This window comes from Pholcus phalangioides, unplaced genomic scaffold, assembly GCF_987345545.1.
Source record: "Pholcus phalangioides strain wild (caught in Gottingen) unplaced genomic scaffold, Ppha-v1.0 ptg000022l_1, whole genome shotgun sequence".
Taxonomy (NCBI): domain Eukaryota; kingdom Metazoa; phylum Arthropoda; class Arachnida; order Araneae; family Pholcidae; genus Pholcus; species Pholcus phalangioides.
The window spans coordinates 10068415-10093363 of NW_028301615.1; the positions used below are offsets into that span (position 1 = coordinate 10068415).

At 37.7% G+C, this 24949-nt stretch overlaps 1 protein-coding gene across 1 annotated transcript in view; it reads left to right on the forward strand.

The window, feature by feature from the left end:
• LOC149069446 (uncharacterized) overlaps positions 1–24949 on the forward strand; it is a 70907-nt gene that overhangs the window by 29756 nt on the left and 16202 nt on the right. The window contains exons 10-12 of the mRNA XM_089250063.1: positions 4382–4481; positions 18642–18706; positions 22607–22685. Of these exons, the coding sequence (XP_089106189.1) occupies positions 4382–4481; positions 18642–18706; positions 22607–22685 (244 nt within the window). The remainder of the gene's footprint in view (positions 1–4381; positions 4482–18641; positions 18707–22606; positions 22686–24949) is intronic.

Below are 24949 nucleotides of genomic sequence, written 5' to 3' on the forward strand. Positions count from 1 at the left end.
TTAAAATTCTTGTTGAATTCTTCCAAAATTTCCAGTTTTTTTAGAGAGCGTTTTTTGTTTTTCCTACATTACGAACGGCGGATTTGACACAGTCAGCAAGCAGTGCCGTCTGAACGCATGGCCCCACCCGAGCACGGCCCGGAGGCCTCAAAAGAAGAGGTTCCTCACAAAAATGGGAACTAATTGAAATTTTCAAGAATTCTCCAGGTTGGGCCTCAGAAAAATCAATTGGCCCGGGGCCCATGATGCTCTTAAGACGGCCCCGTCAGCAAGCAAAGCACCACATCGAAAGAAAGTTCTACAGGAAATGATCGAAAGAACTTACTGTGCATGTGTACCGTATCTGTCTATTTTCGGCAGACCTGTACCCACCAAATGCTTACAGTAGACTTTCTCACCCTCTCCGGATAACGTTGAAATCATAGGGAGAGAAAACATTCTGAAAGGTCATGTGGCCGTCAAAACAATTGAAACCCATTTCTTCAGGACTCTCCACATCTGCGTATTCTCAGAAAGAGGCAATAAACAAATCACCTAAGTGTCCACTCTAAATGGTCATCACTCATCAGTCATCTCACTGGCAATTTTCGTATACGTCAGCAATCACCCTAAAATTTATGTCTTTTGCGGTGACAATATGCAAGAACTGTTGCAGCAACGCTTTTTCACTGCATACAAACATTTTGTGCGCATTTGATGTGTGGATATAAATTACGTTTTTCTTTTTTTCGAAAGTTTCCGAGTTTGAGTCGAAGTGAAAACGTCGAATAATTGAGGTTTCACGTTAAATAAATGAATGAAATATTTTAACATTAAAATGAATTTGTTGTATTGTTTGTATGACAAGAATGTCGCTCTCCTACATCTCGTATGAATTATTTCATGCTCTGCAGAAGTTAACCGGACCCCTTTTGTTAATACAAGATATACAGAAGACTGGATGTTGTGAAGATATTTATTATTTGAGATGTTAATTTTTTAAGGAAGGAAAAAACTCATCTCTGCCTCTACCGGGAGTCGAACCCGGCAGAGATGAGTTTTTTTCCTTCCTTAAAAAATTAACATCTCAAATAATAAATATCTTCACAACATCCAGTCTTCTGTATATCTTGTATTAACAAGTGGAGAGCGACATTCATGTCATATATATAGCCCTCTGGTGGCTCGTCGTCCATGAGCTATTAGCTGATCGGTTTCACCGTCCATTGCACGGTTCCGTTCGGCATATATACGCTCTAGCGAAGGACAATCTCTATCTCCTCTGTAGCTTAGTGGTCAGAGCACTCGTCCTGCAATCGAGGGACCCGGGTTTGACTCGAGGCAGAGATGGGTTTTTTCCTTCCTTAAAAAATTAACATCTCAAATAATAAATATCTTCACAACATCCAGTCTTCTGTATATCTTGTGTTGTATTGTTGTTTAAAATATATTGTTACCAATTGCTACCAAAGTTAAACGTCGTATAAACATGAAAGTCGTATAACTGAGTGACGTATGAACAAGGTTACTCATTAGGTCATTTGTAGATATGCCCTATTAAAAATAAGCGTTTTTAAACTTTATAAAACACAATTCAACAAATATCGCAACTGGTCTCGAGGCAGGGCCAAACTCTTCTGACATAGATTTATTATAGTTAACTCTTAATGCTCAAAATAAAAATTTTAACAAAAATTCAAATTTTTAGCTTTGCTTACCGTTCTTTTGGGCTAGAACAGTAGGATTCATCCACGTGGGGAAAAAATTAATCCTTTATGTACGCAAACTCGTTCAACTATTTTACTAAAAGATTTCGAACAACTGTATTTTTGCAGACGTGAACCGTAAATATTTTTCTGTTCAATAGGTCCAACAAATGTCGTCTGTGACTAGAAGTTTTGACGGGAGATGTGCCCTCAAGACAGTACAGCGAATAAAAAAGGCTGATGTAGCCTTTTTTTTTTTCAGAAGCAGGGGGAAAAACCCCTTGATTTGTTCGGACTGGGAGAGGGAGGGATTATTAGAGGGGAAGTGAGCGAAATCATGTGATTCAGACACTTTTTGCGGGAAAACGCTTTAAACGAGAAATCTCGATGAGTATCAGTAATAAGAGTTGGCACCAGAGAGTCGCAAAATAAGTCGCACTAAGGAGGAAAACGTTATATGCGGGATCCACTGTATTTTGTACAAAAGCTTGCAACAAAGCTGTCTCACTATCATAACCCGCCCACGAGAGTGGGGCTGGCAGAGCTTCAGGCCTGGGACCTGGACCATTCTTGTCATTTTTGTCTTTTTTTCCCACTATTAGTTCACTTTATAGAGGGGGTCCGCTGAAGAGCGCAGCCTACGGGGCCCCTGTTCCAGGATGTTGGGGGGGGGGGAGGTTCATGTGTTTTATCGGCAATTTCACTGTGGAATACGACGTCTGTTTACGCCAATTTTCATTCTATCCAGACGTTGTAGCCTTCTACGAACTGAAACAGCGGGGGTCGCGTGGTAGCCCCGAGGACACACAAAATGCTGGTGTCCTTGACGTCAGTAGCCATGACCATCACAATGTCTTTCCTTCCTTCCTAGGAGAACGACTGCCACCAGAGGGGGGGGGGGGGCTTGTACCCTTGTACAATGTTCTTTGCTTCGTTTCCGTTTTTTTTTCTCGTTTACTTGTACATCTGTATAGTTAAAAAAATTTCAATGAGAATAGAAGGTACGTAGTTCAAGATATCCGTCCATACGAGAGTAAAAATTGATATGACTGATATTAAAGAGTCCTGTCTATTTTCCTATGGGACATATCTTAAAGAAAAAAAAAGTCAAAAAGACCTTTCCACGGGCCCCAGCGCTGGAGCCCTGTCAGCCCCCCCCCCTTGTGGGATCCCGTCGGAGGTACGCTAATGATTGTATGTATATTGTCACAACGATTGTATGTATATTGTCACAACGATTGTATGTATATTGTCACAACGATTGTATGTATATTGTACCCTACAAAAGGGGGAGGGGGCAATCTGCCTCCTTGTCTTTCAGAACTCTCTCTGGCACGACCGCGCCCTCCGGGACAGTGAGCTAAAATCACGTAAACGACAGAGCTTGGTCGTCGGTCTGTTCTGTTTTGCTCTGTCTCTGCTGAGGCCAACAAAAGAAATTCCACGTTGCTAAAAGCAATATGCGCAGAGATATTTGAATTAAAAAATTAGGAAAAGTTGGGGGAGCAGCATTATTGAGGGTTGGCGAATTTTCCATTAGTTTATGCTGTTCTTCCCCTCCCCAAATTTTCTAAATTTTTGAGTAGAAATATCTCAGCGAATATTGCACTTAGAAACGTGGAATTTTGTTTTGTTGGCCGCAGGAGAGATAGGGCTACAACTTTCTAATTGGGTTTTGGGGCACACGGGGACTTATGTGTACGATTAGTCGAAAAATTACGTGATTTAAAGAAACTGCATGTCATTTGAAACCTTTTGTAATTGGAAGTATACTTCAAAAGTTAACGGTTACAGAGTTAACCAAACGGACTAACAATTTGAATCGCAAGATTTTCGGAAGACCGGTTATATCTGCAGATGATGATGATTTAGGAAAGCAAATCATCTCTGCCTCCGACTTTCACTACCTCCACGGGGAATGGAACCCCGGTTTCTCGTACGTCGGACGAGTGTTCCACGGAGGAAATATTCTACCTGTTTCCATAGCTTGGAGGAAATGCACTAGTCTGGCGTATGAGATAACGGGATTCAAGTCCCATGGAGGTTACCGATTAATATGCTTACTGTCGGAAATTTGAACGAGATCTCATTTTCATGAGGTCCCCAGGTCATGCCCATGCGTTAAGACGGCACTGGAGAAGTCATCCTTCTCTACAAATTTGAATCACCCCGTACATCATACCACTGAAATAAAAAAAGAATATATTTCCAAATGTATATGTGTGATAAATTGATAAAATTGCATTTGCACGCTTTGAGACGATCTCGTGCCCAACGGGTTTTTTTATGACCCCTGCCAGATTTCTAAGTAAAAAAATATATCGGAGTTTTTTTAAAAAAATACAAATTTGTGTCATACTATTGATAGCAAATATATGAATTCGATTTCTCTGGGAAAAAAAGGTTTCAGGCATAAAATGGATTAGTATCAGAAATAAGCGGGGTTGTTTAACAACGGAGTATAAATCATGAGATTTAACAACTTTTCATACACTTTAAATTTTAACAAATACCTTTTTTTTCTATCCAATACACACTAGATGCTATACATTTTCAATTTTGATTAAACCCGAATTAAACAAAACTTTTTCTCCTCCTTCTTCATTACAAGGATCGTTTCGCGCCAAATTCTGTACATTTCATGCGTCATTAAAAATAAAAATCTAGTTTTAAGCATTGCTAAATTATGTTTCCAGCCGAACCAGTGTTCCCCACGTGATACGAGTGTTCCGACTTTCACTGTGTCTGGCCATCGTTATTCACTGGATAGCGTGCATATATTATCTACTATCCGAGGTGAGTAACATATTCAGAAATATTCCTTGTTTTACTGAGACATTCGTGTGCATAAAATATTTGCAAAAAAAAGAAAAGAAAAGAAAGAAAGAAAAGAACGTTGAATGGTGAGATATACACGTTTGATAGCTTTTTTTATTGTTAAAGAATACTGACTGCCGAATTAGTCCATTCAATTAGGAGTACAGTATATACACTATTTTGCAGTTGCCCCTTTTCGTTGGTCATAGACGCCCCGTCATCAATCCAAGAAATCATTGCCCGATTCGCACACAATTCTCAATCTCTTGTCTAATGGGGTGCACATAGTGAGGCGACCACGAGGTACGAAAGTGCATAATAGAGACTAGCGACGAAAACAATCATATTGTTTTGTTCTACACCACACATACTCGAGCAGCGAGACAAAAGAGAGAAAGAGGCAACTCAAGGAGGTGTCGGAGTTTGACAAAAATGTTTGTTTTCACCTCGATCTGTTGATTTTCCGCTATACGCTAATTGGTTTGTTTCTCACTTTTCTTTCTCTCTTCTGTGGAGGAATCATCATCATCATCATCCCACCCTTACATTTTAAAACCCCTCCGTCCATTTTCTCCATGCTCCCCCTCTTTTACTATGTGCGGACACCTCTTCCTCCACCCCATGCATTTTTTTCTTCCTGGTCACAGTTCTCAAAACTCGCACCTATTTGCTTCATTATGAACGCAGTCTTGGGCGCCTTGATAATCGGATGAATCGTTAAAAAGTGGCATACAGGGAACAGCGATTGGCTATGGCGATGATAATACTGACGTCACACTTCGCACAAAGATGGTGGAGGATGAAGCTCCCGGAAACCCTAGGCTGGATCATCCGCCATATTTGTGCGGAGTGTGACATCGATATTATCGCTATCGTCAATAGCTGTTCTCTGTATGCCAACTGTTAACGGTCAGACGTCACTTTGAACAGAAAACTGGCTTTGCGAATGTAAGATGGAGGGCGATGTAATTCAGCTTGATATAGTCCAGGCGCCTTAACCCTTCAAGCGGCATAGCAGAAATCACTAAACCCTCTATAAAATGCCGTATATTTTTTATTGACGTTGGCTTGCTTCTGATTTTTAGCTGATGCAAAGTAAGGGTGTAGAGAAAGGTGTTCCATTGAGAAATCAATTTTACAAAATATCTGGACTTGTCAATGCTAAAATAAAGGGGGGGGGGGCTTAATGGAAGCGAGATATCTCGTCAATACCGCTTGAAGGGTAGGTGGCATATAAATCAGCATGGGTTGCCATGAAACCTACCCTTAACCAACTGGATACATGTTTTCTTTGATTACAGGTTTTACGATTCTTCAAAAAAAAAATTCCTCAATAATATTTAGGAAATAAAGATTTCAGAGACTTTCATGATCAAATTACTATTAACTGCATCTAATACTTATAATTTTTTATACGGTACATCATATCTTGGACAATAAATTTTGAACTGATTTTATCAAATAATGTGTTTTGTAACATCCAATTTTATGTTTTCGTCCTACACGTATCGATATGTTTGTGTGTGTGTTATTTAAATTAGCGTTCTTAAATCATTAGTCCGTGAACCGGTGCCAGTGCCATAATATTTCACCAAAAATTCTCAAATTTGCCACTCCATGATCGCATTATTGCGGAGTGAGAATAATGCTTTTAAAATTTCTATTTATGCGAAAAAATGTGAGGAGGACCCACAAACTGAAAAACATAAACATCCTGATATTCCACAGGGGATTATAGGAGATTAGAGAAAAGTACTTTGAAACTAACCTAAATAACTTAAACTTAAATGAAGATATTCAGGAAGAGAGTGCAAAATGATTTGGGAGAATTATGCACTTGGGCTAGGATGAAGAATTCAACATATCAGAGGACTAACATCTGGTGGAATGATAACCTGGGAGAAACCAGGAGCAAGAGGCCCGTGCCATCAGAAGAAGAATGCAAAGAGCGACTGACGAACATCAAAGAGACAGGATTGGAAGAATATATAGGAAAGGACATGCAAAGTATATAAGAGGGATATCGTCATGGCCAAGGATAAGGTTTGCAAGCAGTTCCTCGAGGAGATGAACAACAAGAATATACAAGGTGGGAAAATAAAAACATTCGCAGACTTTAACCATTCACAGATATTAAAGAAAGATCACAGTATGTACAGGATGGGAAATGGTTGTGGGCGTTGTAGAGATCACCAATCCAGACGAGATACACAACGCGCTGATAACACATCACTTTAACACAGATCTGGTGGAGGGAGGATGATACAAAGAGACATAGGCCACGAGCACGACACCAAAAATACCAGCAATTGATAGAGACGGAGATCACTGCAGCGCTTCAAGACAAGAATAACGATATAGCTCCGGGGGTGGATGGAATCTGTTTGGGCATAATAAAGGAGTTAAACAACGAAATTCCAGAGATAACAACTCATCTTTTGAGAAACGTATCGAAGATGGAGTTTCCCTGTAGTTTGGAAGAGGGCGATTGCGGTAATGATCCCTAAACAGGGCGCAGACCTACTCTAACCGACAAGTTATAGACCGATTTGTTTGTTACTAGTGTGGGGTAAAGTTTTGGACAGAGTTTTGGCGAATAGAATGGTACATTATATGGAAAAAGAAGAAATATATTATATGTGACAGACAATATACGGATTCAGAAGGGGGAAGAGGCACTATAGAACATTACGGAGATAATAAGTGAAAACTTTGAGAGAGATGTACTTGAACTTGAACTACCAGACAGATACTCACGTTAATATTCCTTACGGAATCTCTATACGGGGGGGGGGGGGGGGGCAGTATCAACATGTTGGAAAAGTATCAACACCTTCCCCAGCCCATCAAATCCATCCACCCCACCTGATCAAACATGAGAACACTTTTTCAAAGTATATGGGAAAAAAAAATTAATATATATATAGTAACTACAAAATAACGTAAAAATTAAACATTTGCGGAAGCACAATGCACAGTCCAGGTACATATGTATGAAAAGGGTGAGGGAAAACATCAGTTATATGTGTTATATATCAGTTATATAACACTGAAAAACACAGAACAATGAAAAATAAACATCTGTGGTAAGCACAATGCACGTTACAGTCCGAGAGAAGGAAAAAAAATGTGTACACATTTTTACAATTTCAGCGTAGTCATTAGATTTGGGTGTTGATGCTGATCTGATCATCGATCTAGTCACCATGGTGAAGACAGGGATGTCTTCACTACTCTCATTAGATTCAAAGAGATCTTCATTTTTGCTATGCAGTAACGACAGATTTTCCTCTAGAAAGTTGATAAGCTTAATGATGTCAGTCCAGTTTTTATTACTTGACGTTTCCAGACGTGGAAATGTTTTAGATTAATCGGGGGCTGATGGTAGGATGCATTGCTAGGGCACGACCAAATATAGTGAGGAAATGTTCCGATTTCCCCACAAGCACATAATTTATTTTTAGATATTTTAAATCTCCTTAGGTAATACGGAACAGGACCATGCTCACTATATAGGATTGTCCTTTCTCTAATCCATGGTTGGTTGAAGATTTTGGTCTTATTTATGATTTGGAAGACCTTTCTGCCCCGTTGTTCACCATCAATCCATCTACACCGCCAAGTTTTTTCGCTACACAAAGTATCTTGTGTTTGGCATGTTTGGTGTTTGTGTGTCATGATGTCATGTCATGCCAGGCCATAAGGGCACTACACGCAATGAAATGAATATCTGAGGAACTGTTGAGAATTGACATTACAACGAAACGGATGCGCCGTAAAGGCCAGTGTCGTGGAGCATCCAGGGGCTGTACTACCTGCTTACTCTCATCCGATCCGAATTATAAGCACCGGTTCATAAACATGACGTTAAGAATAATCCGAAAAACGATACCAAGGAATTATTGTTAGGCTCACTCCTTAATGTCACGTGACGTGAAAGAGGGAAAATCAAAGAAATCGCTTTCTACACAGGAAAAAGCGATTTTTCCCTTTGGCCGATCGACCACTGACCAATCAAAATTAAGCTTGGGATATACAAATACTACTACACATTTTTTTGTTCAGCGACGGTGGCAACGCAATTCATTTTTAATGCACGTGCAGAACATTTGTTGTTGTTTTCTTTCCACATTCTTTAACGTCAAAAATTGAAGGTGTTAGCGGGCTATCGGCTAGATACTTTTTTTTTTAAATGGGAGGATGGAAAATAAAAGGAGTATATGTGTGTGAAGAGTTATTTCTATAAAATTAAAATATATTTTACACCGTGTAAATATTATTCAGAAGGATATTTCAGCATTCTAATTCATTTATTGAAGTTCTTTAAGCCGTACTTCATAAGAAACTACGAAAATCACATTGGAATAAAAATGTATTGTTGTCCTCCATTGCCTATTTTGATGGACGTGGGTGATTATTACTTTGCTTCATTTATTCATAAATAAATGCATAATGCATTTATGCATAAATTCATATAGTTTAGGATGTTTTTAAAATTAGTTATGGGCCCCGTAAAGTGCATCGAAAAAATTCCACAGCTTTAATTAAGCATTTTTGGAAGCTGAAACAGGCAGAAATAGATAACTTGAAGTTCAGGGGGAGGGAATCGAAATACCTAACACCCATAAAAAAAAGGGGGGGGGACTATTCATTTCTACGTTTCTTTAAATTTAGATTTGTTTATTTCATGAGTCGCGCAGGACATCGCCATATTGGTTAACTTAGACACGGTTTGCATGTCCCTCAAAGAAAGAGGGAGATATCGCATGATCCAAAAAGCCTCATTGAAGAAAACCTGGGCAGCACCGGGTATTGTAGCTAGTATATATATATAATTTTATGATAATATAATTGTAATCGAGAAATATACCGTGAAAAAAAATCTCGCGAAAAAATATAGCTGTAGAGGGAATTATCGTTATATCGAGTATCCTTGTAGCGAGGTTTCACTGTATACTACACTTGGATTTCTAATTGAATCAGCCGACGAAATTGCATTGTTTTCTTTCATCTCGTAATGTGAATTTCCAAGTCCAAGAAATAAATTTTTGAATAAATAAATAAAATACGATCATCCGATGCCTAAGAAGTGGGTCTCCCCTATCCTTATCGTCATCCGAATATTCGGAGAAATACGATGCTTGTTTTCGGAGGGAGAATGGCGCTAGTATATACGGAAATTTCCCTTTCATGCTTATATTGTCATAATCGGCGCGGATACGGATCGGATACCTGATAAGCATGAAGAGATAGTATAGCCCCAGATATCAGCAAATATGTGTTGTGTGTAACTATTTATTGTTTTGACTTACAATGAAGCTCCGGAAGGGGCGGGATGGTTCTGGGGGCGGGAGAATTCGGTCGTGGGGAGTGATGTGGGTTTTTGGGTGGTCGGGTGGCGGCTGTTGTGGGACTTGGCTGAGGATGTTTAGTTGAGGTTGGGGGTGCGAACGTCCTGGTGGTGCCGGGCGGAGATGTTAGGCTATTGTTGGGTTGGGAATGTGAAGGAGGCAGGGTGACGAGAGAGTTGGTGAGGGGTGCCCTGGGGGGGGGGGGGTTGGCTTGGGGTGGCTTCGCTTGGCTGATACACCAGTAGGTTTTCCCGGTACGTCCGCGGTCTTATGACCACTGTGCTTAAATTGCAATTGCGATAGAGCCTGGACGTGCTCGGTTCATTCTGTATTCTATTCTGTCATGATAGATATACTTTTTTCAAAAATACTTAAAGTACTTTTAAGTAAATTATCAGGTATTGTTGAAATTGACGATAGCCTATTATATATGAGCTCATGGCGAAGATTATCGAATGCTGAGACAGATGTACTGATTTGCATAATTAGCCTAGACATATTTCGTGCTTTTAACAGAGTAAAACTGTCTAGACTCACGAAACGAATATTAGAATTGCGATTTCCTGAATACTTCAAGGACATTCTTATCAACTCCCTGGACGAAAAAACGTTGTACTGTAAAAATACCACTGATCTTCATCATTATAATAGAGGTGTGCCCCAGGACTCAGTGCTAGGACCGCTATTGTAGCTGTTGACTGCAGACAAAATACTGCGAACGGAGACTCTGAACCACACGAAACATCGGGCTTTTGCTGATGATTTTCTAATCTCGGTCGAGGCCACATCAGCCTCACACTTCAACGAAAGTACGAGAGATATATTAGAGAAATACGCATCATGGGCGGAAGAATATGGCTTGCAGTTCAGCTTCGGAAAATGCAGATATACAGTATGCGAAACAGGGAAAGACATAACAAAGAGACCAACCATTAGACTTCAGAACCTTAACATAAAATACAGTAAAACAATTGAATATGTCGGGGTCACAATAGATAGAAAATTATTTTGGACGATCCAACTTAAATAACATCAAGGGAAATATAAAAAATATCACCTATAGAAGATCAATGAATATGCAAAAGCTACTTGGGGACTGAAACCAGAAATCAGAAAAAATATATATCTCGAAGTTATATAAAGATCAATTAGCTATGGTTCCGAAGTTTGGTATAGGGACTTAAAGATACAGAATGACAAGATTACTGAAATACAACGAAAGCCACTCATCAGTATAACACACGCATATGACACTGAATCAAACATGGCACTGTGGACGTTAGCTTGTCCGGAGCCACTGTATATTAAACTTAAATACAACCAGAAATATTTTCGACTAATAAAGAAAGGGAAAACGACCGATTTCGACGGCTTGACAATTGAACCAGATGAAGTGGTAAATGATAAATACGCTCTATCGAGCCTTGGAAATTGAATTACCACAACTGGAATTTCCCTGATAGTAAAGAATATGAAAATATCATCTATACTAATGGATCTATAGAATGGACGGAAGAACTGGTGCCGCTTTTGTGTACTTCTAGAATGGAAAGCGAAGCAGAAGTAAAGGTATATAGATTTAATAATATATGCACGGTGTATAGAGCTGAAATGTACGCAATTGAGAAGGCCATTTAATTTATTAAAAGCAGGAAAATAGTGAATTCATCCATCGCAAGTGATTCAACGTCCTCACTGGAGGCAATAAAAAGAATAAAAAACAAAAAATACAGAAGTTCAGAATATACTTGTACAAAATTTACTTAGAGAGACACAGGCATTGAACTTGTATGGGTTCGTGCACATGTGGGAATAGAAGGAAATGAAAGGGCGGACTTCTACACGAAGGGGGCTACGAAAAAGAACGATATAGATTACAACTATCCATACGATAGAGCAGGCATCAATTCGTTGCTCACGAGCACCACCGTGCTCTCTGAAGCATCCAGAGTGCTCAATGACCGTGCCCGATTTTGTGCTCGCGAGCACTTGATCAACTTTCCAATTGAACACCCTTTGCAAATTGCATTCAAGGATTGAAATTATTCTGATTTCATGGATTCGTATGTCAAACTTGTCGTAAGTGTGCTCTTTTTTTTTGAGATTGAGCACAGGCAGTGCTCGCGACAAGAAAAAGGTTGAAGATGTCTGCGATAGAGGACACATAAAGAAGCTGTGTAAGAGAAAGATTCTGCAGAAATGGCAGGTGGCGGGAAGAATGAACATTGTCTTCAAAAGGAAGAAAAACTTATAGTATATTCCCGACGGTAGATGTTAAAAGAGTGAAAATGAACTTCTTCCTGAATTAAATACTTACGGAACACGAATCACTCTTGCAGAGCATAAAACAAATACTTCAGGAAACCCCTGATGTGTGTTTTCTGTGGGTCAACCGAATGTGACGTACACCAACTGATATACGGGTGCGAATTCTGGATGAGCATGAGAAATGAAATAAATTTGAAGAACGAGACAGTAAAACACTACCAGCATTACTGAGAAACAACACAACACAGTTTATGATTAAAATAATGGAAGAGGCTGCAGTAAGATATATCGCCTGGAGCGAGGTGGAGGTGGGAACAATATAACAAATAGAAGCGGCAAGTGACTCCGAATATGAACCATAGTAGATTGGCGACTATCTCTCCTCTTACTATCTTAGTGCGATGACAATCCGATTTTTTCGAGTTTCTATGTTTCGAAATAGTGTTGACTTTAATGTAGACATTGACGTAACTAAAGAACGTGAGATCGATGAATACAGGGTGTTCTGTTAACGGACCGACAAACTGAGAGGATTGTTAGTAGACATCAAGAGGAACAAAAATTGCAATATAACATGGTGTCACAAACCACGTTGAAAGGATGAAAATCGCGAAAAACGCATGCAGGTTTCGACGTCACGCTGCAACGAAAAAAAGTACAATAATAACTACAAAAAGATTTATTTGATTAATTATTACAAGAGATGTTGGAAGTGGCGGCCGCTGACGTTATTGCACAGTTTACAACAACGTAAAAACGATTCTCGGACGCGCTCGAATATACCAGGTATGCTTTTGTTGTCTGCCTCAGCGATGACAATCCGATCTATGAGATCCTCCGATGTGTCTATCCACAGGCGTCGCATAAACGAGTGATTTAGGGCAGTGTTTCTCTACCGCCAGGCCGCGGCCCGGTACCGGGCCCTGATATCATTCATACCGGGCCGCGAGTGATTAGCCGTTTCATTTTTCCTCATTCATTTTCCGTTGGTCGTGTGTTTGACCGGGCCTCCGACTCACAAAAAGGAATGAAACCGGGCCGCGGGCTTGAAAAGGTTGAGAACCACTGATTTAGGGTGATCCCATAGGAAAAAGTCACACGGATTGAGATCCGGTGATCGTGGAGGCCAAGCAACGGGTCCAGCGCTTCCAATCCACCTCCTTGGGTATGTAACATGAGGTGATTACGCACTTCGCGGGAAAAATGTGCAGGGGTGCCATAATGTATGAACCACATGCCTCGCAGCACTGTGGCCGGCACATTTTGCATCAATTCCGGGAGGACGTGTTGCAGGAAAACAAGGTACGTTGCTCCATTCAGACGTTTGGGCTAATTTACATCTTCCGCAGCGCGTGATCCTACCCCAGCGCATGCTTATCCCGACGCTGCTTACAGCAGATATGGTGAGCGAACCCACGAACGCATTCAGCGATCAACTGACATTCACCTTTCGTCTCCTCTGGACTCAGAGCCTGCATGCGTTTTTTGCGATGTTCACCCTCTCAACGTAGTTTGAGATACCACGTTTCATTGCAATTTTTGTTGTTCTTAATGCCTACTAACAACCCTCTGAGTTTGTCGGTCCATTAACAGAACACTCACGCTATATTATTGGCCGTATGTCTTTGTGTAGAATTCAAAAATAGGCTTTATGCATGCTATGTATGTTTTGGAATTCAAAGCCTTCGAACTATCTCAATTTTAAATTCTATATTTTATTTGCCTTTTACTTTTCATTCTTTCAAGTTTTAAGTTCCATTTTAAGTCTTTTATGTTTTTGTGCTTTAATCTGTCAATTTTTATTTTATTTCCTTCAAGTTTTGTATGTCTGGAAGGTGTTTTTTTTTCCGATTTCCAAGTTTTAATCGCTGCGTCGAACCCATCTTGCCGTATGCTTGGGAAGGCGGGACGGCCGAACATATTGATATTGTGTAAAAAAATTATTATTCAGTCATTAATAAATCTAAAAGAGTGAGTAATAAAAATCTAAGAGGGGAATAAATACAAATACAGATACAAATACAACGCCACGGAAAAATTCTGGTCACAGTAAAATATAAGGGTAAAACCACATGGACCTTCCTCTTCTTGTTACGGATACTGCGGAAGGATGTAGCATTTTTGGACTAGACTGGCTCAAAGCGTTTGATTTTCACATTGATGACTCTGTTCAGCGAGTGATTACACTGGCAACAACTACTCTTCATGAAAAATTCGCTGCACAAGTTTCCCAGAGGCATGAAAATGTATTTCGAGATGAACTTGGGAAGTGTAATTCTTACAAGGCTAGTGTTGTTCTGAAGCCAAATGCTCGACCGAAGTTCTGCAAAGCACGTCCTATTCAATTTTCTCAGGAAAGATCGTCTCACTTCTGCAGGCATCTGGAAGCTAGCTATGTACTACAAGTCAATGGACAGCTCCTATAGTTGTTGTAAATAAACCGAATGGTTCTATTCGCATTTGCGGTGACTACTACAAAGTCGCAGTGAACTCTCAAATCGATGTAAATCAGTACCCTATTCCAAGACCCGAAGAATTATTCCAGAAACTCAAAATACAAATACAAAGGCCACTACAGACAAAAGGTCCAACGAGGTGGCTGAGAAAAAGATGTCCATAATAAATTTTGATGTTATATATTTCAAAAATACAGCAACCAAATTAAAAATGCAATTACAAACAATAATTAGTTAATTAATTACGATTTTAATTAGCACCAGAATCGTTGTGATTAATAAATGACAAGCTTTCATTTTTGAAAATTAGAAAATTCGCATTTTTACACATTTTCATGAAAGTTGGTAAAACTTTCATGAAAACGTTATATCCATTAAAAGTCGAGTGGAAGTTAATGTAGCGGTTACAGTACAGTACAGCACAGCGCAGAGTAGACGGACGCTCGTTTTCGCGAACCCGTAGGGACGTGAAAAATAAACTCTTAACATCCAAGGTTCGTAAATAGGAAAGCCATTTTAAAGGCATAAATAAAAGTTTGAGACCCGACAATTAGTAAAAACGTGCGGATCGTAAATTGGAGGTTCGTAAAATTGAGCGTAGTATAATATATCTCTTACATAAACAACGCTGAAGCCACGTATACAAAAAATTTTAACAAAGCAGTAGCGGATGTCCTACTACTGCAAAAAACGTACTACCAAAAAATACAAAGCAAAACGGAAACATGAACTTTGATTTGTAAATCGGGGTGCCATAGATGAGACTATGACAGCTCATAGCATATTATAACAGATTTAACAGTCATATAGATGGTATAAATCGGGTGATCATTTTGTAAAGAATTAGTTTGTTGTTGATTGCTGGAGCCAAGTTTCGTCGGCATAGTCTGCTAAGGATCTTTTGGCGTAACTTCAGAGCAGTGATATTCGAATGAAAGACGTTTGTGAGAAAAACCTAAGAGGTTTGTGTGTGTCAGAAGATAAATTATGTTGCCTCGAATACTGATTAATGAGTTCTATTCGTTTTCGTAGTACCGATATTTTTTGTGTAGAAGAGAAATATTTCTTAAAAAGAGAGTAAATTCACGCAATATTTCTCTTCTACACAAAAATATCTGTCACAAAAATATAGGACTCCTGTTACTTCACCGACTCCGGTCATATATCGCCATACGGCAATTTACAACCAGTGGAGTTGGGTGGGAGATGAAAGCGCCATCTATATCTGTGGTCACCCTAGGACCGATAGGTATTACTTGTTTCTTATGTTCTTCCCCGGATTGGAACCCGTGGACCTTTACGGTAGCCTTCATAGTGTAAGACGAGCATCTTATCACTTTACCTCTCGGGCGCTATATAGGACTCCCGCTGACACGTATCAAATAAAAATAAAACTATATGTTAGAATTTTTTAAGTAAAGTTGGTTTTTCAAACTGGTATGCAGCAAGAAAACTAGAAAAATATACCATATATTATTTATTTTCATGCCGTACACCGGTGTAAGTATTATGTACCAAGTACCTGTAACTATGTGTTTACTTTTGCCGCAAAATCAGTTCTCGTAAGCACCAAAAACATATCAACGAACATGTTGGCGTAAAAAATTTACGATGCTATGCAGTATAAAAACAGGCAATTTTTGGCAGTATCCACAGCTTTTTCACTCGTGTATTATATTATAATTGAGCATATTATTGTTACTCTATAACTCTTGCTGCCATCTGTAAAAATGAAAAAAAAATTGCATGTCGTAGTGGGTTGTCGACCAAAAAAAATATCCTACTGCCGGTTAGTTTCAAGTTCAACTACATTCTTATTCGGCACACATCTGCGGCCAACAAAAACATTAGGGCACATAAAATTTATACAGCTATCAGGGATGTCAAACTCAATTAGGCCGTGGGCCATTCACTTCAAAATTATTTTTTGCCATCAGTTACTAAAATTTAGTAATTAAAATAATAAAATTTGTTAATTGGCAATAAAAAATTTGTCCATTAGTTATCAAAATTAATTATTAACGTGTTGATGGACTCAAATTTTCCAAAAAACAATTTTGAATTTTTCAAGTTTCAAATAGTATGAAATTTTTTGCGTCTAACTGTGTTAAAGTTTTTGCTCTACCTGTAATATAAAAATATTTTAATATAAACTGCTGGCAGGCATTTTAAGTGATAATGTTTTCCACTAAAATGTTGTTTTCTCAAAACTAAGTTTTTTGTTAGATAAGGAACATTTTTCCGAACACTTTCGTGTTACATAATTTAACACGAGGATCTTTTATTGAAATTATTTTAAAAATTTTTATGACACAAAATATGGGTAAATTTTGGTAATTTTTGAAAAAGTTGCATGTTGTTAAAGTTAAAATTCGTGAAAAAAATAACCAACGATTAAAATCCTAAATGCTCGTGTTAAATTTTATAAAAATATCTATATTATTTGAAAAAAAAATCGTTTTGAATTTTTAAAACTTCCTCACTTGTTTTCCTTCTTCTGAAAGCATCTGATAACATCATCTTTTGCACTAAAAAAACACCGAAAGCTAGAGAAGTTATTGCTACTTTTTGTGTAGCACGTCGAAATGCAATGCGGTAAACTTCTTTACAGGGGCAATGCATCTTAGTGAATTTTTATAATAAATTAATGCATTACAATTTTTTGCAATGAATAAATTCATAAAAGTGCATTTCTGATGTCCATGTAGAAAAGATGATAACAACAGCATAAATTTCACACGTAAGGATAATTTTGCCTGAATATAACGATAATCCCTCTACAACGATATGGTCCTCAGAATATCGTTATAGCGAGGTTTCACTGTATTTAAGAATTTTAATTTTTGACAAAAGTAGGTGTTCATTTTATTGCTATTCAGGAGAACGTTTTACATTGAAGTTTAACTATTAGCGCACTAAATATGAAATTTGAAATGCATAGTTATTTGAAACATCAAACATGACAGATGAAAAAATTCGAAATAATAATATGCATGTCTCTGTTTAACGCTCGTTAGCGTGATGCTCTCAAAACAGGTTTCGTAAACGATTGAAATAAATCACTGCATATATTTTCATGTGCACCTCTATAAAACGGAAACCTGTCTGGAACGGAAAATAATTTCAGTTTCTTGACCTCCCGTTTTATACAGGTTTCTCTGTATTTTCCCTCAGTGTATCATTTGACGCATTTTGCCACGATGTCAGAAATATATTCCTTTGTTGTGGTTCCGTGAATAGAAAACATTTCTGAAAATTCTTCAGTGATGTTCATATCACCATCGCAAGCCCGAAGATACGGGGTTTGAACCACGTTTTGAATACCGGAAATTTCGTTGAGCGCTATGGTAAACACTACATTTGAGGACATTATTTCCATCTGGGCACGCAAATTATAACCTATTGCTGCCATTCTTTTGACCACAATTCGTCTCGATATAAAATATATAAAATGAAATGCTTGCACATATATTTAAGACAGAAAACTTGGAATTTTTCGCGAATATGTAGTTGATTTCATATACGTAGGGGCTCTCATTGCCGATATTCATGCGGTTTCATAATTTTCTTACATAAATTCTTCATACGTTGACTTAAAAAAATCATTTGAATATTTCTTAAATAAAAAACAGTATTTTTTGGATCTTGGTGGGTCGTTAGAGAAAAACTCCCTGCGACACCACAACCTGGAATTGTCCTTACTAAACGATACTGGTGTCCCCTTGTCAAAGCAGTTGACTGACGGTGTATCAATAACTCATTGTCTATCCTATCCATCTCGTTGAAAATTTTGAACACTTCGATCATATACCAATCGCCGTTCCATAAATATGGAAATGTAATGAATCCGACGATTAAGAAATTATCCTCCTGGTTTTTCTCTCGCCGAATATACGCAAATTATTTCGCCCGCCGGACCACCATGTTGTTCACTTAATTTTTTCATTGATTGAAGTTTTTTTTTTGTTTCATTTTGTTCACAAAAGATTGAAGAACACTGATTTATAACACCTTGATAGGGCGCAATGACATTGAAAATAAAAAAAAAATGTAATATTTTGCAGTACGAAGGACTCGGAAGCAACGAATGGGTATATACAAATGATCCAAAGCAGCAGATGTTCTCAAGGTGAGATATCGAGTTAAAATTACAACAGTGGATCCCGCTTATAACGTTTCCACTTAGAACGTTTTCTCAATAGTACAACTTATTTTCGTGATCCCACCTCTTATTAATACTCATCGATATTTCCTGCTTCCAACGTTTTTTCATGATAGTTTTTTGGAAAACGTTATAAGCGCGATCCACTATATTAAACATTTGCATGACTACGTGTATGAAAATTTAAATTAGGAACGTTCTGGAGATTCGGAAATTAATATATGTACATACAAAAGCAAAAGCCACAACGAGCAAAATGGATAGACTTAAAAAAACGTCTGAAATAAAAAAAACCCATATCAAATATGGATGTCATTTATACCTATTTTACTGTAGCCCCTAAATTTTGAAGAAATTTACCAAATAAAATAAAAACTTTGAAAAATGAATAGGCAGCGCTCACATAAAATATGGTCGTCATCTGAGAATTGACATTTTTGTATTGCATTTTCCTTTTTCCCATGACCCATGTAACGTGTACACAAATATTCGATGGAATATATTCACTAGAACGGGCGTTACGTCTGAGTTGTCTCCAGACCTGACATTTCAAATTTTTCTGGGGGGGGGGGGGGGTAAAAAACGTACATTCAATATATATACATATATATACAGGGTGGTAACTATCGACCGCCCAAGAACGCACACACGTGATTCCTTGTGAAAAACTAATATGGAAAAGTGTTTTCCGTTTTTTTATCTGACCCATAATTAATGAGTTATAACGTTTTAAAAATTGACGACGTCACTTAAAAATCCGGCCAAATTAACCAAACGTACACCAAATGTATAACTTGGCGTTTTTTAAACTGCATAATAATATAATCCTATGCAATAAGAAAGTAAACCAGTTTCTTTTCCATCTTTTGTTGTTGTGTGCACACTTTTCAAATTTTTAAGTGCCAGTTAATTATTACGATTTTATGAGGTTGCAAATGTTTTCGAGTTCAGCCATAAGATAAAAAAAGATACTGCCAGCCCGAAAATTCTGAAATTTTGCTCAAATGTGTTACTCGCCACGTTTAGTAAAATGAACTTCGGATTTCGAAGTTAACCCTAGTGTTTTTTGAAACAAATATTGAATATTTTCTCATATATTTTTGAAAATTTATAAATTTTTTCAAACTTTAAAATTCGTAAAATTCTAACGGATGATCAAACATCGAAGTTCGAGATTCATTTCACTAAAAAGTGTCATATAAATATTTCTGCAAAATTTCATAATTTTTGGTTTAGTATATACATATACTACTGGTGTAGTATATATATATGCGTGAAAATCGCGTTCAAAGTGTTTTTTCTTGTTCACATTTACACTACAATTCATTAATTTTGAGTTTTATTTTGAAAAAAAAAATTGATCCGATTGACAAGAAATTTTTTGCATCTGATTTTCACGATTGAATGAAATATTTTTTAAAGTCATGTTTGAAAATTCGACTTCAGGGGTCATGAATCCCCTTAAACGAATAAATCATCTCCAACAATTTTAAGATGAGATTTTTTTTCCAGTTCCAATTCAGAAGTTCTGGAAGATTTACATGTTGCATCTCAGTTTTTGATTGAAATTCTGCAACACAATTAAAACTGAGTAACACAACAAACATAATGAATGAAATCGATCACAGTTACAAATTGTCACGATTACAGTTTAACAATTACAGTTTAAAATTTTTACGGCATCTCATTTATGTTATGAATGTGCGTATGAAACAGTAGGCTTTACTCAAAACCATATTTGGAGCAACAGACAGTAAAAACATGGTGATAAAAAATTCTCAAATTTCGAAAATTGAGAACCAGGAGGGAGGTAATCATGATTTTTCGGAAAAAAATTAAGAAACAAAATACACATATAACGGCAACGGGGCGGCAAAATCCTGAAGTCCGTCTTTGTTAAGAGGGGTCCCAGGGCAACCTCCTTTCTTGACATGACAAGCACAATTATTTTAAGTTGGCCACTTGTTTTGGCGCAGTTTGACCTAATTGGTTCTTGCGCTACAAAAATCAAAGGCCAATCGAATAAATACGCCCCTAAATAAACCTTCGTTTTAAAAAAAATGACCAAGTTCTGCGCGAATCATGGAATAGAAATTTCAAAGTAGTCCAAATCTTTCTTGTGGAAAAATAAAGTAAAAATTTCTTAATATTTCATCGTGATAAAAATCAATTGCAGTCAAAAAGAAATGAGAAATCGTCATTGCAACATGCAGAAATCGGTATGAAAATGTGACTCAATGAAAAATCAATAGAAAATATCCGAGAAACCACTAATTATTTTGAATATGCCAATTCATAAAATGACTAGTTTGATTGAAAGTTTCTGATCGAAATTTTATTATTTTAGTGTTTTCACAAGTCACCTTTGTCAAGCTACCATTTTTGCAATCTTCTTTGAAGTTTATTTCACGTGACTGTGTGTGTTTCGATGAGATTTTAAAATAACTCAAAAAATATTGTCCTGTTTCATTGATCAATATGTAATCTGATTAAAACGACAGCGTATAAAAACGATCGCGTAGTAAACACAACGCACTGTATGCATCTTCCCCAAAAAATGTTGACTTGATAGTGAAAGAGAACAAATTACTACATTTTGGCAAAAAGTATTGATTTGGTTAAAAAAAATTTCAAGTAGATCTCATTTGGCTAACACTTTAAAAATCTGGTGATAAATTTGCCAATTTGGTGGATGAAACTAATACGTAATTACACGTAACAACAAGGTTATACTATCACATTGCATTGAGAGTAAAAGCGCCAATCGTGAAAGAAGAAGGCCGAACTTGGCTTCTAATGGGATTGAATATTTCAGTTCATTTTTAAGAAGTGACAACCCGCTACTGGCGAAGAAATGCACTTTGGTTCGGTGTTTGGCATATAACGGACCGTTAGAAAAATGACACTTCACAAAATTTTAAAAGCTTATAATTCACTTAATATTCGTCCTATCGAAAAACGGAAAACACTTTTCTGCATTAGTTTTTCAAATTATTGCCAAATTTTTTCATCGCAAATTACGCAAACACCTTTCCAGCAACGATCGGTCAAGTTTACCAAAAATTTGTTCATTGTACCAGCTTTCGAAAGAGTCTACAATAAACCATATCGGTGTTTTGGTTCAGGAGAAATTTTACCTTTTGTTCGTTATACATCACTGCAATCAACGTTTGTCGAAGTAGATATCCGACGAAAATTCGGAATTGGCGGTTACAGATTTTGGCACCAATTTGATTTTGCAGAAAAAATCCTATAAGGATCCTATACATTACAGGATCATTGACATCTACAGGATATCTGTATTTAATGGAGAACTTCAGTCGCTGAGAGATTAATGAAGTGAAAAATTGAATTGTCGCCTAAACTTACTAAAATTACTTCGCAGATTTCAGCGATGTATTGCGAACAAAGAGCTAAATTTCTCCTGAATCAGAACACCAGTATGGTTTACTGAGGCTCTTTCGAAAGTTGATGCAATGGACAAGTTTTTGGTAAATTTGACCGATTGTAGCCAGAAGAGTATTTTCATAATTGGCGATGAAAAAATGACAATTCGATTTTGAACTTTTCCAATCTTTTAGCGCTTGTTGCTCACCAATAAATCCAGATATTTAGATGAAAATGATGCCATCCCTTCTCTTTCTCTTATAGGATTTTTTTTTTCGTTCTTTCCAAATATGTTGGAAAGTTGGTTATGTGGACCCTGTATGTGGCAGTGTTCAATATTTATATAGGCAAAATAAATAAATTTTTATCACTTCCTGATAAATAAATGAAATTTAGAAACTAAATACATACAAGGTTAGTCTTCTCACCCCCCTCAAATTATTTTATTATATACTGTACAAGGATACTTTTCTTTTCCAGGAAGTATATAATATGTATGTACTGGTCAGCCATGACGTTAACCACCATTGGAAACACGAATTCTCCAGAAACGGATCTTGTAAGTATCTCTGAAAGTATGTATCTTTATACTATACACATAGGCGGGGCCGCAACTAGGATTTTTGCCGCCCCCACAACTTTAAAATTCGACAATTTTGTAATAGTGTTCTTTTTTCCCTCTAAAACTGCCACCCCCCTAAATTTTGCCGTCCGGAGCAGTTGCCTTCCTCGCCCCCTCTAGTTACGGCCCTGCACATAGGGCATGGGGGGGGGGTTGCTGATGGGCGAAAGAGTACTCTTTTATCTACTTATCTACTGTACTGTTTTACTACCCCCCCCCCCTTCTATATTTATTTTTTTTCTATTTCTTTCTCTCCCCCTTTCTTTTTTTAAACATCTATGAACAAGAACAACTTTTTTTTTCAGAATTATCGCCGATACTGCAAATAAAGATCATCTAAATTTGGTGCCAAAAGCCTGTACGTGAAGGAGTAAATGAATGCGATAAAGTGTTATTGTGGTGACCTTAAAATTCGAAGTGCAACCTCACTCACAGGCTGTGCCTTGGTGAAGTGTTTGCTCGCTTGACTGTTTGTTCCGAAATGATAAACAAACGGAAATCCAATCTGACGAAGTATACGCAGGGTACTTGTCTTTATCGAAAAAGGTCTTGTCGTTGAAAGGTTTTGCAGTTGTTGAAGTTTCATTCTCATATCGCAATAACGCGACACTTAATTTCACACTTTATGTGTCAACGCTATGTTTTTTGAGGTTTACTCGATTTTTTCGGGTAAACACTTATCATATGAAATGATATGTCGTGGAAACAGTTAATGGACCTTTGCACATGGTGACAAAATGGTATGTATCGTCGCCATCGCAGATGGCACTCATACACACTTGAACGAGGGCTACTCATTTTTTTCTATCTGCATCGAGTTAAGTGTTAAATCCCACTGGCGCACGACGGTAAATATCAAAATACGCACAGATAATGGATATAAATGTGGGGGAATAGGCTCTCTCTCTCTCTCTCTCTCTCTCTCCAATCAACTTAAAATAATTTTACGTAGGCAGACAGTTCGAAAAGGGAGGGACAGAGGGAGTTGCTCCAGACCAACTTAAACAGGATTGCAGCATGGGCAAATGAATGGAGCATGACGTTTAGCGTTGATAAGTGCATGATCGCTCATTTTGGTTCGAACAACCCACGGTTCTCTTACGAGTTGAATGGTGTCACTAACTCGGATGCAACTAGGGCCATCGATTTAGGAATTCTCATTGACGAGCGGCTTAGGTTTTTTGAACATTGTTCAGCGGTGGTCAAAAAAGCGAATAGAACGCTTGGTCTCATTTTCAAAAAGGTCTCTTCGCGTTCTCCTAAAGTTATTCTTCCGCTTTTTCGAGGCTTAGTTCGTCCTGGACTGGAGTATGCTGTAAGGTTTTGGAGACCATACCTACAGAGGGACATAGACTTGATTGAAGGGGTGCAGAGAAGAGCTACGCGTGTCCTTGTTGGCACACACAGGGCTTGAGTTATGAAGAGAGACTTCATTTTTTGAATATGTTTACATTGGATGAACGCAGGGGTCGAGGAGATATGATCGAAGTGTTCAAAATTTTCAATGGGATGGACCATGAACTTTTAGTACACCGCCAATCGACTTTTTTTTGAAATATATGACATCCATATTTTTATGGGCATCTTTTTATCAGCCACCTCGTTGGGCATTTTGCCTGTTGCGGCGTTGTATTTGTATTTGTATTTGGAAATTAGCTGCCTAGATTGTGTTATTGATAAAAATGTTATTGTTTATAAAATCTTATCTACAAACTTATTCATTGAATTTCGTAACTACACAGATACAATGTTTCGCTCTAAACGTTCTCTGACATTGAACGCTTGTCACTGATTGGATATTTATAAGATGTACGCAATCCCGGTCCATCGCGAAACAGGATGATTTTGATCAAATTTGATCAAAAATGATCAAATTGAAACAGGATGCATGTGTTGTGTGTTCAACTGTTTCTATCTTTCAAACTGGGAGTAAGAAAATGGCATTGGATGGTAATTTTTCTGAATGTGTAATTAAAGTGTTGCAGATCTGACACTGTGGCGAAATTTTTATTTTGGGGAGACAAGTTTGCATTTGCTTCTCGTAGCACAGGAATGACGACAAAGACAGATTGGAAACCTGCATACACATGGTGCCCCATACCCTGGAACCTGGTCCATCGGCAGGAGTTTTGGTGGGACCTCAGGCCAATATTTTTCACGAGCCTTACTTTAGTAAATTTAAGTATAAGAAATAAAAAATA